The sequence below is a fragment of the Rhea americana genome, unplaced genomic scaffold, assembly GCF_003343005.1.
Source record: "Rhea americana isolate MKP2758 unplaced genomic scaffold, rheAme1 scaffold_332, whole genome shotgun sequence".
NCBI lineage: Eukaryota > Metazoa > Chordata > Aves > Rheiformes > Rheidae > Rhea > Rhea americana.
Window position 1 is genome coordinate 291,670 of NW_028186460.1, and position 13,547 is coordinate 305,216.

A 13,547-nucleotide genomic window follows, 5' to 3' on the forward strand; every position below is an offset into this window, starting at 1 on the left:
GGGAAGACAAAGATGAGGAAATTGCAGGTCAGGTGCAAAAAGGCTAAGGAAGACTCAAGACTGTAGTAGGACTTTAACTTAAAAATGAAAAAAAAATAGTTTGGGAGTTTTCTGGGATTTTAATAGATAAAAGGAATTCTTAGACTTCTCAGAACTTGACAGATTGTTTGAGACACTGATCAAGCATTAGTTGCTTTCGCTAATCTCGGTGCATGCATGGACCACCTGCAACCAGTTTTCTGTTTTTCTACTGTGATGGTTACTCTAATAGAATGTAAGTAAAATTGTTTTGGCAAACCAAATATAAAATTAAGAGGTTTTCAAATCATATTTCAGAATTTTAAAGCTGTTTATTAAAGATAGTTTTGTTTTTGCTCTTAAATGCTTAAAACTATCACCTGACAGTAGTAGAAAAATTCTAAAGATCGTAAAGTGACAGAAAATTAGAAAAAGAGTAAATTAGCAGAAATTGATCTTGCTTGTATAAACCATTTACAGTAATAACTCTTCCTTTTGGATGGTTGGCTGATTAGTTGGATTCAGCAATTTCTACCAAAAAAAAAAAAAAAAAAAAAGTTTGGAGACCTGGAATTTTCACTGATTTTTAGAAGCTAGCCTCTGTTCAACTTTCTGTATTAAGATTATTTGAATTGTTTTTCATCTCAGCACCAGTTTTCTAATGCATTTTTGTGTGTGTGCGCTGTGGCTGTTGCCTTCTCAGATTAAAATGCCACGAATCTCTGACCTCCAGCCTAGTCAGTACTGAATGCTGATGAATGGTATCGTGTTTTTTTTCCCTCCTTGTGTACTCATTACAGCCAGCTGTTTATGAGCCAGCTGTTGTACTAGAGTGCAGCTGTGGGGTGTGGAAACTGAATACCAGGCACACTTTTGAATTAGAGTTGCTCTCTAACTCGCAATCAGGGTACCATTGGAGGGACAAATCCTATTAACTTTTCCATATCAGTGATCTGTACAGCTGGGAGAGAAGTATTGTCTCATCAAACCAGACTGACTTCATTAGCTTTAAAACACATTTTAAAGCTATTCAAGTGAAATTACTCATTTGCGAGTGAAGTGCAATGAAATCACTATCTAAGTTTTAAACAAATAATTTTAGCATTTGTAAAACTGGCGGGGCGGGGAGAGGATAAATCACTAAAGTTCATAAAAGGTTTCTTTCACACTGTACTTGGTCTGCAGAAGCATTGGAAAAGCTGTGCTCTAATGTTCTGGGCACCAGCTGGAAATGCTACTTTTCTGAATTTGTACAAAATACTTTTGTCCTGATAGAGAACATTTTGTTCTCTGAGAATTCATTACTTTGTCTCATCTTCAACCTTATTGTTTTACAAATTTAACAGATTTTTTTTTCCCTATTGGAGCAAAATAGTGTGCATACACTGGACTCTTTCAATAGTGTTTAGTTTATCCATAACAAAGGGCACAGATACAAAAAAAAAAAACAATAAAACAATACTGTAATTATGCATGTAAATGAAATATAAATACCTGATTTTATTTGATGAAGCAGTGATGAAATTTGGCGAAGTCTGCTTCCAATAAGCTAATTCCAGATTCAGAAACATAGAAAATCAACTATATAACTTCTATAAAGAAAGAATTATTCTTCTCATTTTGTAGCATGTTCTGCATTGTGTATTCTTTTGTCCTGCTTGATAATGATAAAAGATAAGGTGCTGAAAGTCACACATACATGATTATGCATCCTAGTTTTCAGCTATAGTTGTGCCATACTGTATCTTATACTTCCTTTAATTATYTAAAATGTAAAGGTATTACTAAGGTATTTCTAGTTATCTAACTATGGCTTTCTAACTGGAAATTTTAGTTGATACTGCAGTTGAAATGGGTCTCAGCTAAAATTATTTGAAGACTTCTCTTGACTTCCAAGGCCTTTCTGTGTCAAATTTCTTCCAACAGATAATTTTCCTGCTTTAAGTAGACTTAAATGATAGCTGGATTTTTTTGAGAAGTGTTTTGTATCTCTTCTTATGTAATAATGTTATGGCTGTGTAGCTCTGGAAAAATTATAATAGCTATGAAATGTAGAAGCTGCAGGCTTTTTAAAGCAGAAAAATATGGAATTATTCTTTTTTTACTTAGATGTACAAATATATTTTTAGTTTAATTTGTAAATATTTGTATAATGTAGACATGCGGCATTAGTGACAAAATTAGCTTGGATCTAAGTCATTTACAACAGGGAACTTAATACGTGGAGTTGTACTGATAAAGCCCCATCCTTTACCAGCAGAGATGATTTATGTTAAGGATTTGCACTGAGACAAAACTATCAAATAGTTGCATGTTCTCCTCATCCATACGGGCCCATAGAACTGCAGTCTAGCATATTTTTTCTCCTCAAAATTTAACTGTGAGTGGAAAAGACTGTAGAGAGATGATATTGGAAAACAGTTGCCAAAGTCTAGTTTGGCACCACAGAGTGAAAAGTGAGATCTTACCTAAAGGAACTGGCTATTGTTAGGCAGGAAACATTGTTAAGAGGTTCCCATTTGGCAACATTTGTGCTGGCACCGAGGTCCCCTCTAGCTTTAAAGCTGCTAATATGTGCAGTGCATTGTGGAAATGCAAATATAGAAGTTACTTGCTACTCTTTCCTACTTTGTGTATCTCTGTTCTTGAAATACAGTTTGTAAGCAGAGCTTACTCTGTGTGTGTTCCATGTGTATGTTTGTGTATGCGTGCCTGGTTGTTGGAAACAAGCGTATAAAACTGCATAAATTTTCAGTAACTGCAATTGAAAGGCCAGTGTTTCTAGTATTTTACTCATTCTTTTAAATAACACTTATAAAAGTAAACAAGTTCACTTGAATTACTGATGAATAAAGCTTACTGATTTCTCAGTCTCATTTCCCAAAATTGTATTTTTGGATGATCAGTCACAAAAATAAAAAAAACCTCTTTAACTGAAATGCTATGAGCTACTTGTATTTTTGGTGTTGAGAAACAACAAATATGAAAAAAGACAACTTTATTTACATTCCCTTAAGTAAAGTGAACATCTAGACTTGAACATTACTTATGTRTCAATGTTGACCTCATGCTTGTTCAGAGAGAATTTTGAGGTAGGTCAGGGGAAAAAAAAAAAAAGTTTGATTAGTTTTTTTTTCCCAAGCCCTTTTGAGTGCTATCAGAGTAAAAATATACATACAATTGAGGGGAGAAATAAATTTCTGGACATCAAGAGAAATCTCATCTTCAGTAATTTCTGAGATCAGGTAGCCGTTTCTCTAAATAGCTACTTTTGTCAATAGAAGGAGTCCATGAGAAAATGGCATTTGTCAAATGTAATTTGCTACAAGAAATTCACTGGAAGACTATCCAGTTTTCAGTATTACAGAGCATAGTCTCTGTAATAAGACAACCATGAATTATTACATAGTTTGAATTATGTGCACGTGGAGGCAGACCTAGTAGCACATGTTTAATTTTAGGATTCTCTGGGCTGTTGTAAAGTAGAACAGATGTCAGAACAATACAAGCTTTAACTTAGATGTAAGCAGTTACATCACTATCTTCAGTCTGAAATGATTTCATTTTTTTTCCCCCAGAACTGGCTAGATCCTTCAAAGGAAATTAAGAGACAAATTCGAAGTAAGTACTTCATTTTTTTTTTTTTTTTTTTTTTTTTTGCACAGAAATACTTTTTTCTAAAGTTAGCACTGATAATGACTTAATTGTCTACTTAAATCATTAAAAAATCTCATATCTGGCAACATGCTCTGCCTTGGACAGAAATAGAAACTTTATTTTCTATCCTAAGAAGGAGAGAAATAATCACTCAGAATTTATTGTACAGAAGTTAATAAATATACTGGCTGCTACCTCTAAAATCTTGCTGTATTGTATATGACTAATCAGTTGATCTTTTTGCTTCTTGAAACAGCAAGTGTTTGTCAAGTTTTGTCTTGATATTGATGTTAAGAAGTGGAGAACATCATCTTGCAAAGATGATTGTAGTCCTCACTGTGGCTCTTGCTAACTTTTAAAGACTCACTGGATTAATATGAAGCTATAAAAAGAGAATCTGTCTTACAAAAAAGTATATATTTTTTTCAAAACTGATAAGTTCAACATATACTTTTTGTGCCTGTCATTTCTACAAAGTCACAACCTCAAAGTGCTCCCTACAACTCTTTGTGGACTAAATCCACATGAGATAGCTCTTCTTGCTTATCATACTCAATATACAATGAGTAATATGTTTTAACTCTTTTTAAATAAAACTCTCAAGTTCTCCACTAGCCAGATAGCTTTTGTAGTAAATAGGGGAGTGAATGAAAAGTAAACCTAGGAAATACCAGGAGTTAACAGTCTCAAGGTAGGTGCTAAGAACTGCTGGACAGTCCTTGCTTAATTCAGTTTTGGCCAATCTCTTTTTTTTGTCTGTTTGTGTCTGTCTTTCGAAACATCCTTTTGTTAGTGCCTGATAGGAAATGTAATTTGGAGGAGAATGCAAAATTTATGAGGAGATAAGATCTATGTGTCTACACTTCCACTTGGACAAATATATTAACAYCTTCAGCATTCTAATATGACTAGTTTGCTTGTACAACAGCATGTTAGATCAAAAAAACCCAGACAAAAAAAAAAATGTCCAGTCCCCAGTGAAGTTACAGTAATGTACATTTCTTTACTGAAAAAAAAAAAAAAATCAGACCTTCCTCAAAATAATAAGGGGTTCATTAACTGGAAAGGTCCAAAGAAGCAGAATTAATACCACTACCATTTTTTGAAAAATGCGGGTGTTAACCATTGTAAAGAATCTTTCAGTTACAGCTGCTCCCATTGGGTCATATGCCCAAAGCAAGTTCAAAGTCCATTTCTTAAGTAACTTATTCTGTGTGTGTGTGTTGGAAGTGTAAAAGCCAACAGTAACTATTCCTTTATTAAACTTTTAWTAAAAGTTTAAAAATATTTCTTTAATGAAATACTCTAGAATTCTGTATTATTTTAATAGAAAATAAGATTCTTTTATTAAAATTACAGGCACTGTAATTTCTCCTTCAGCATAAATGTCGGTTCTTCAGTAAATATCTATTAGTTGTCAAAGCATACAGGCTAAAGACACTTTTGGTTTTAATATTTGTAAAAAGATTGAGGTTGTTAAATCTTTTCTGTCATTTTCATCTCTAGTGATTTGCATGCTATGCAGTGTAGAAAGAAGTGTCATGAATCTAAAGAGTGAGAACTGTCCAGAAATTTTTCTGGATGTACTTACGTAACAGTTTTTAAAAAATATAATGTACTACAAAAATATTTTAATTATATCCAACTTCATTATAGAGTGAGTTATCTTTCTATTTGCACAAGCTTTGAAATTATTTTTGGGACACGTCCTTTTTGTTTGTTGTTGTATTTCATGTTCTTCCAAGCAGGAATTAAATTTGTAGGCTTTGTGGAATAGTTCTTTAAATCCAAGTTAATCTTAGTGTGTTAAATCTATTCATTTCTAGTTTGCAACAGGAGGAATGTTTTTATTGAAAAAAATATATTGTGAAAGAAATTTCTATATTGCATATCCTGTGTTGTATATCTGGCGAGAAATGGAGAGGATTARCATGTTCTGAAGGCTGAATAGACTGCTTTTTTTCATTGTGCACTGTAACCTGGTATGGGATACACTTAACTATTTTTGCTATTCAAATAACTGTTAAATATATTCACTTATTGTCCTTTGTCAAATAAATACTTAATCAGAAAGATTTTTAGAAGCTCGTTGCTGTACACAGAATACTCTAGTTTAATATTAACTATGTCTGCCTAAGGTAATTGCTCTTAGTTTTTGAACAAATAGGCACCTCTAGGAGGTAACTGATCTCACTATAAAATAGGTGCCGGAGAGGTGAACAAAATCACCCTTTGCAGGCACCTGTTTCTGCTTCCTTCATTGACTCTAAAGGAAGCCAGTAGTGTCTATTGTAGATAATTAAATTTCAGAAGTCTAAGGTTGAATAAAATTATGTCCACTATCATCTATTTCAGAATTGAAAAAGAGGTAATGGTTATGGTGATAGGAAAGGGGTGAGTTCTTTTTTYAGTAAGGAATTGATAACTGAAGGAGTGAAGCCTGAAAGCCTGACTTGCTTGTTGCTTGATTCAGTTTAATTGTTGAAGGATGAGGAGAATATGTGATTCTACAAAAAGTGGATTGGAAAGGATATAGTAGTACAATAGTTAAAGCAGCCTGTGGCAAATCCAGAGATCTAAGTTCAAATCTTGCTTTTCATTCACTCTGGACACAGTTCTTTACATCTTTATTGTCAATGGGCATCTAGTCACTCATACTGGAGAACTTAAAAACAGCCTGATGTGATACTGACCTCATCTTTGAGACATACAGCAAACCATTAAAGTAGTCCTAGGTATGTTATGGAGTTGAAATAAGTCTTTGTTTTTGGTTCTATGATATATTCTGCAATAGCACCTAATTATCTTACTGCTCAGGAAAGAGAAGGATATGGAAGGCTAATGATATAATTAAATATGTATGTTTTCAAATTAGGCACTAGACCAAATGCTGATAAATGCATAAATAAAATCATGAGTGAATAGTATAACACAATCTGAGAATTTTGCAAGAGAATAGTTGTCATGTAGAAGTTCCTATATCTCTGTTAATTATAAAGAAAGATTTTGCAATGTAGAGATGTCAGAGTTGGAGCTGAATCTTGTCAGTATGATATAAGGAGGGCTAGACTGAGATTTACAGTTTTGACAAAGTGGACTGGATATGCATATTCCTTATGTCATTCATTTTCTCAAAGCAAAATTTTAGAAGTAGTATTTTTTTTTTAAATTTTGAGGGGCATTTTTACATCTCTGTATAGTTTCTGTCCTAGTAGCACAGTACTCTAGAAATGTTAGCTAAAGGCATAGAATTATCATGAGTATGAGTCACAAATATGATGAGTAGAGGATACAAAAAGGCTTTACTGGAATAAAAAAAACCCACTGGTTTTCCAGTTTGAAAGGGATGAATCATGTTAATTGTATGCTGTTAGTTGGTTATGTTGCATTCTTCTTCTCTAAGAATGTGCCTAAAGTTGTCTTAGAAGCATTTTTGAGGCAACAAACTGGCTAGTAAAATTCATGACATTTCTCTAGCCCATTCGAAACAGAGAGCCTTATCAGGGACAGAATACTAAATACGACTTTATATCAGATTTGTTTTTTTGTCTTGACCACCAATTCAGAGCACCAGTAACTGTGCATTATTATATCAAGACAGTTATTTTTTGCATGCCTCTGTTACATGGCTGTGATTTAAAAGAAAATAGACTGCACACAAACAGTACAATATACTTGCTACTCTATTTTCAGAGGATAAATGTACTTTCAGTAATCAGGTAGAATACAAGTCTACCAACTGTCCAGAGATTATTTAGTAGAAAATCAACTACAACATTTTATCTAGGGATTAGTTATGAGAATTAGTATGGGCAGACATCTGAAATTTTCAGTCTGTAGATTTAGAGGATTTATGCTCTTTTGGGCTTTTTGTAGCGAATATAAGATATGTGGGTTTTTTGTTTGTTTTGTTTTGTTTTTTGATTAGTGTCCAGGTCTCCTGGTGACTTTACTTTCTGAAAAGTAACTGTAGAACTGCTGAGAAGAAACAGARTGCAGTTAAGCAGGAATTCATCTGTGACTAGTTTAACTGCAACTTAGACTRGGAAAAATGCTTTGTACCATCCTGGAAAACAGGATGACAGCTCTCCCTAAGCAATCTTTACACAGATTTTTTTGTTGTTCCAGTTGTTTTTCTTCATCGGTTGGGTTTAGTCAGTATTAGCAGGATTTCATTAAATAATGCTAGTTCCCTGGGAGATAAATGGTGAAAGTGGGCTAATCAATTATAACTTTAATTCTGTTTGCTCATTCTATATGTATTGCTACTAGATACATTTTTTTCAGGATATTTTTGTTCTAATTTTGCCTTGCAGTAGATTAGATTACGTAATGAGGCAAATTTTAGCAAATTACTGTGTGCTCAATTGATTACATTAGGCTTTCTCATTTAAGGAGTCCTGCCTTACTTTCTAAGCAAAGCTCTCGCTGTTCTAACAAATTGATAACAGATATATGAAGATGCGCTAGAACCCTCAGCTCTCAAAAGAAAATAGTAGCTTTGCAGCCAGTAGAAAAAAAGGCTCACATTTAAGCAGAATTTTGCAGAAAATAAAATGTTCCAGTGAATAGTTTGATCTAAAATCTGAATTTTTGAAGCTTTGAAATGTGTTAGAAATTTTGATCCAGATAAAGCACCTTTTCACCTTTAACAGCTTTGAACTTTTAAAATATTTTTGTTTGTTTAAGGTTATTTTCTTTTAATGTCAGCACTCTTCCCTAGCATAATCTTGGAAACGGAACCAGTCAAACCTTTTGTCAAAATGCACATTTTTCAAAGCATGACTTTTTCTGTGTGTAAGACAAGTTTTTAAAATCTTATTTACTGTTCAAAGTTCATTATTAACAAGCTGTATAAAATTATTACCCTTTTTTTAATAGAAGGTTATTTTCAGTAAATCATTTAACAAAATATTACTTGTATTAGGAGAAGGAGAGGGAGAGAGATAAAAAAGCAAGTTAATTGGTTTGATAATATTTTGGTTTTTTTTTTTTTTTTTTTAATCTGTCTTCACTATTTTTGGCTGAACTACATTGTAGTGTTACCTTTATCTTTGGCAAGATATGAAAAAGCTCAACTGTATTTGCTTGGAAACAGCATGCAAAAACAAACATTTAAATAACTTTTTCCCCCTAGTTTAGGATTTTGTTATGTATGTTTCTCTACATTGCAATATCTCTGTTTTAATTTGGAAAGTTCTGCATTTGTCAAGTTATTAGCACTTTCCAATGAAATATTCTTCTCATGCGTAAAATTCCAATAGTGACAAAGTAATGTTCTAAGAAATTATTTTCATTGTTTTTAAGATTAGAGAGCTATTTTAAAACTAGAAGTATGACTAAAGGCAGCATTTTGTGCTTTATCAAATTATTCTGATTTTAAGCATACTTTTGCTGAAAAGATATAAGTGGGGCCAATAATTCCACAACATTAGAATAAAAGCAGATTTAAAGTGTAGTTGCTGTTAAAGCTGCTAAAGGTGTTCTTTTTTAAAATAAATAAATAAAACTAAATGATTTTATTATTCTGAAAAAGGAGGAATGGCTTTTTTTGCCTTCCATACATTCTGTGTAAATACAAACAGTTTACTTCTTTTTCCCCCTGTATGCAACACAGCTCATTTTGACATTTCATGTTCACAGTTATTGAACAGTACCTTAAACCTCTCTCAGGTAAAACAGGATGGGAAAATTAGCCTTGAGGTTTTAGAAATCAGTGCAAACTATACTGAGCTACTGTATAATAATGTAATAATGTAATACTGTATAATAATGAAGATAATCTGTGCTTTTTATTAATAAGTTGTAAAGAGAGGAGAAAACTTTTTTAAACTTTTTTCTTTAGCGGTTCAGTGATTTTTAAATTTATGTGATTACCTAACATTTTTTGGTGAAGTTCKTTCTTTGCTTAACAATCAGGCGTTTCCCATGTTTAGGCTTACCTTGGCTATTCACCTTTAATGTGAAGTTTTATCCTCCTGATCCTTCACAGCTTACTGAAGACATCACCAGGTGTGTATAGTTCATGACTTTAAACCTAAAATGTTTTTTGTAGCCTTCAAATTGCAAACTTTTTTTTTTCTAGTTTCTGGATGCTGTAACAGATTGGACTACTACTGTGGAATACTTACAGATATTCTTTTTTTCAACTAMTTTTTGGAATGGGGAGATGGGAAGAGCCATGGCATGAGAGGCATCTTGAGATAGCTGAAATAAATTCAGTTAGAACAAGAGGCCTTTGCCAAGATCACAAGAAGTGACCTGGATAAGCCTATCTTCTGAGTGCTGATTAAAAGTGTATTTGAATAGCTTTTTAAGGGATGAAGCTGTGGTAGCAGCTGCTGCTGGGTACAAGTAAGGGATTTTGGAAAGACATAAAGGGGGCCAACACAAATGGCTAAAGGCAAACTAAAAATTGCAGGAAGAAACCATAGAAAGAGGAATTTAATAATTTGGGATRTGATTTCAGGGAGAAGGAAGGAAGAGAAGGTAAGATGAGAATGATCATATTGAAAGAAGACAGTGGCTTATTGTGGGGCTGCTGCTTTAGCATATAGCTGATGGGAGTGTGGAGGTTTGTTTTTAAGAGCAAAGCTTAAGAGGCCCAAAGTACTTTAGTAATTATATAAGTCAAGTTATTGAAAATAGTGYTTTCTACATAAGCGTTAAGTAAATCCTTCGAACATAATGAAGCATGAAAAAACAAGGTCAACCTTTGTTTTTTTAAGGTACCACTGCATGTGAAGCACCTTCTAAATATCTAAAAAGTACTATTCTAAAACTAATATAAACAATGGGCAGAGTGTACTGAATTGAGACTTTACTTTTTTTCAACATTTTTGGAAAACTTAAACAGGCAGTTTTGGTTCAGTTAGCTGAGTCCATTGTAGCAGATTATATATCACATCTGCCATCACATCACCTTATACATTGCATATGCATTATACATATGTGATTATATATCACATCTGGTTAGGGTTTTTTTTGTTTGTTTTTTAACATAAGATAGCTACACAAGCCTGTAGTTGATAAATTATTACAAAAAGTCTAAGGCATTTGTGTTTTAGTACTCTTGGGAGTTTAAAAGAAGCTATCCATGTTTAATTTGAAAATCATTTTCAGTGAGTCACTTGGTTTTTAAATTGCATGTTTAGCTGATAAAATTTTTGATTATAGCTTAAAGGTAAATTCCTTAAAATTTCAGCCTCGTTTCTAAAATTCTTTTAGATTTTAAAATTATAGWTTTATAGATTTTTAAATGTATATGTTGTGAGTAAGTTATCTATTAACTTGGTGTATGTGGTAGAAAGCTATATGTAGTACTTGAAAGATTAAATTCTAATACCTATACATGCATGATTTAAAGATGATAAATGACAACTGCTGTGCTAATACAAAGTTCTTCTGTGCTTTCTATAACTTGATTAGCAGCTTAGTAGCTTGATTAGCTAGTGAACTGCAGGGAGTACAAAAGTTAGAATTTTAAAGCYAAAGGGAAATTTCAAGGGAAATAATCATCTTGTATTTGTAAACTTTGGATACCTACAAGCTGGAATTTGGAATAAGAGTTCCTAAGTGAGCTTCTGTTACAAGCTAGATGCATGCAGTTTTTTGGTTGGTTTTTTTTTGTTATTGGCACTGGAAATCAGAGTTCTTCCTCTTTAGACTATTTATGAAAATAACACTCACTCTTAAAAATGTGAAGTCAATCTACTATGTGGCAATAATGCTCAAGAGAATCAGGTGTAATGAATTATTAATTCATTCACTTTTTAAAATCTATTTACGTGGCCACATGTACGTGAAGAAACTRCTATCTTTCCTTTAAATCTTGCCATTAGGAACTCTTTCTCTCTTCTTGTTTTTATTTGTTTTTTTTTTTTCCTTTATCTTGCAGATATTTCTTGTGCCTGCAGCTTCGTCAGGATATTGCTTCTGGTCGACTGCCATGTTCTTTTGTGACTCATGCCCTCCTTGGTTCATATACTCTGCAGGCTGAACTAGGTGATCATGATCCAGAGGAGCACTGCAGTGATTATATAAATGAATTCCAGTTTGCGCCCAATCAAACTCAAGAAATGGAAGAGAAAGTAGTTGAGCTACACAAAACACATAGGTGTGTCAAGTACAGTGGGACTAAAATAAATCGTCATGCTTTGTCACATTTGTGTTGTTTCACCAAATCATAGAACAATTGAGGTTGGAGATCATCTCGGCCAAACCACCTCCTCAAGCCAGGTCATCTAAAGCAGGTTTCCCAGGACCATATCCAAACAGCTTTTGAATATCTCTAAGAATGGAGACTCCACAGTCTCCCTGCAAACTGTTCCGGTGTTCAGTCAATCTCACAGAAAAAAAAGGTGTTTTCTTATATTCGGGTGGAACTTCCTTGTTTTGGTTTGTGCCTGTTGCCTCTCATCCTACCACTGAGCACCACTGAGAAGAGTCCAGCTCCATCCCTTTTATACCCTCCCTTCAGATATTTATACACAACAATAAGTTCCACTCTCAGTCTTCTCTTCTCCAGTTTGAACKGTCCCAGCTCTCGCAGCCTTTCCTCATATGAGAGAGGCTCCAGTCCCTTCATCATCTTAGTAACCTTTTGCTGGACTTGGTTCAGGAGTTCCATGTCTCTCTCATATTGGGGAGCCCAGAACTAGACACAGTCTTCCAGATGCAGCCTCACCAAGGCTGAGTAGAGAAGGAGGATTAGTTCCACTACTTGCTGGCAGTGCTCTTCCTAATGCAGCATGGAAATACCATTGGCCTTCCTGGCCGCAAGGGCAGACTGCTGGCTCGTGGTCAGCTTGTCCACCAGGACCGCCAGGTCATTCTCTGCAGTTCTGCTGCCCAGCAGGTCAGCCCCTGGCCTGTACTGGTGCCTGAGTTTTTTCCTTCCTAGGTGCAGAATTGTGCACTTTCTATGTAAATTTCTCTTAAAAGTATGTGTGAAACTACTGAAATGAAGTTTATTGTTGCTTTGGAAGTCTTCTGCTAAGTATCTAGAGCCTTTTCCATGTTTTTGGATAAATTAATTCAGAAATAGTAGCTTCAGTAAATCAGATACCAGATTTAGAGAAAATAGTTGGTTATCCCAGCATATGAATTAGAGTGCTAGACAACATATTATCTACAAATATTTTAGAACAGTAAAGATGGAAATCTCTGCTAAAGGAATATAATATGCTTGGAAGGAACAGTCCCTTTTAGGGAAAAAAGACTATTGCTACCTTGCAAACTAAAGTTTTTCTTCATGTCTGAATTTCAGGTTTTCAGTGAATTCTATTATGTTCAATTATTTTGYCAATTAACTCAAGGCGTATTCAATGGTTTTAGGGGCTTGACTCCAGCACAGGCAGATTCTCAATTCCTGGAAAATGCCAAGAGACTCTCCATGTATGGAGTGGATTTACATCATGCCAAGGTATTAGATTTTTATTCATTTGTTTTAGAGACATAGTCTGATTACTTTATTGAAAATTTGCACTCTCTCTATTCTTAGTTATAAACCTTTTTTTCCTCTTACTCACAATAATTATTCAGTTTACAGATCTAATATTCATAGGATTTATTTTCAGTCTAGATTTACTTAATGCATAGTTACAACTTGCAGCCTGGAAAGTGTATTTTATTTATAAGTGTAGCTAAATTTAAATGTCGGCTATTTGATGACAAAGACTTAGSGACACAAAGTAAACTCTAAAATAATCTGTAATTACTTTTGTAATACAATGAATATTAAAAGCAGGGAAGAGGAAGAAGTAGGAGGTAGGCGTTTTCATAGATCGAATCAAATTTGCATTTCTAGTGGGATTTTTTTCTAGTTTTTTTTTAATAAAAAAATAAAAATAAACAGCAGCAGCAACAAACAA

General features: G+C 33.8%; 1 protein-coding gene across 2 annotated transcripts in view; it reads left to right on the forward strand.

The window, feature by feature from the left end:
• EPB41L2 (erythrocyte membrane protein band 4.1 like 2) overlaps positions 1-13,547 on the forward strand; it is a 111,611-nt gene that overhangs the window by 65,881 nt on the left and 32,183 nt on the right. For both annotated transcript variants that reach the window (XM_085311116.1, XM_085311117.1), the window contains 4 exons: positions 3,597-3,639; positions 9,612-9,687; positions 11,573-11,791; positions 13,012-13,099. In XM_085311116.1, coding sequence (XP_085167242.1) covers positions 3,597-3,639; positions 9,612-9,687; positions 11,573-11,791; positions 13,012-13,099 — 426 coding nt within the window. The remainder of the gene's footprint in view (positions 1-3,596; positions 3,640-9,611; positions 9,688-11,572; positions 11,792-13,011; positions 13,100-13,547) is intronic.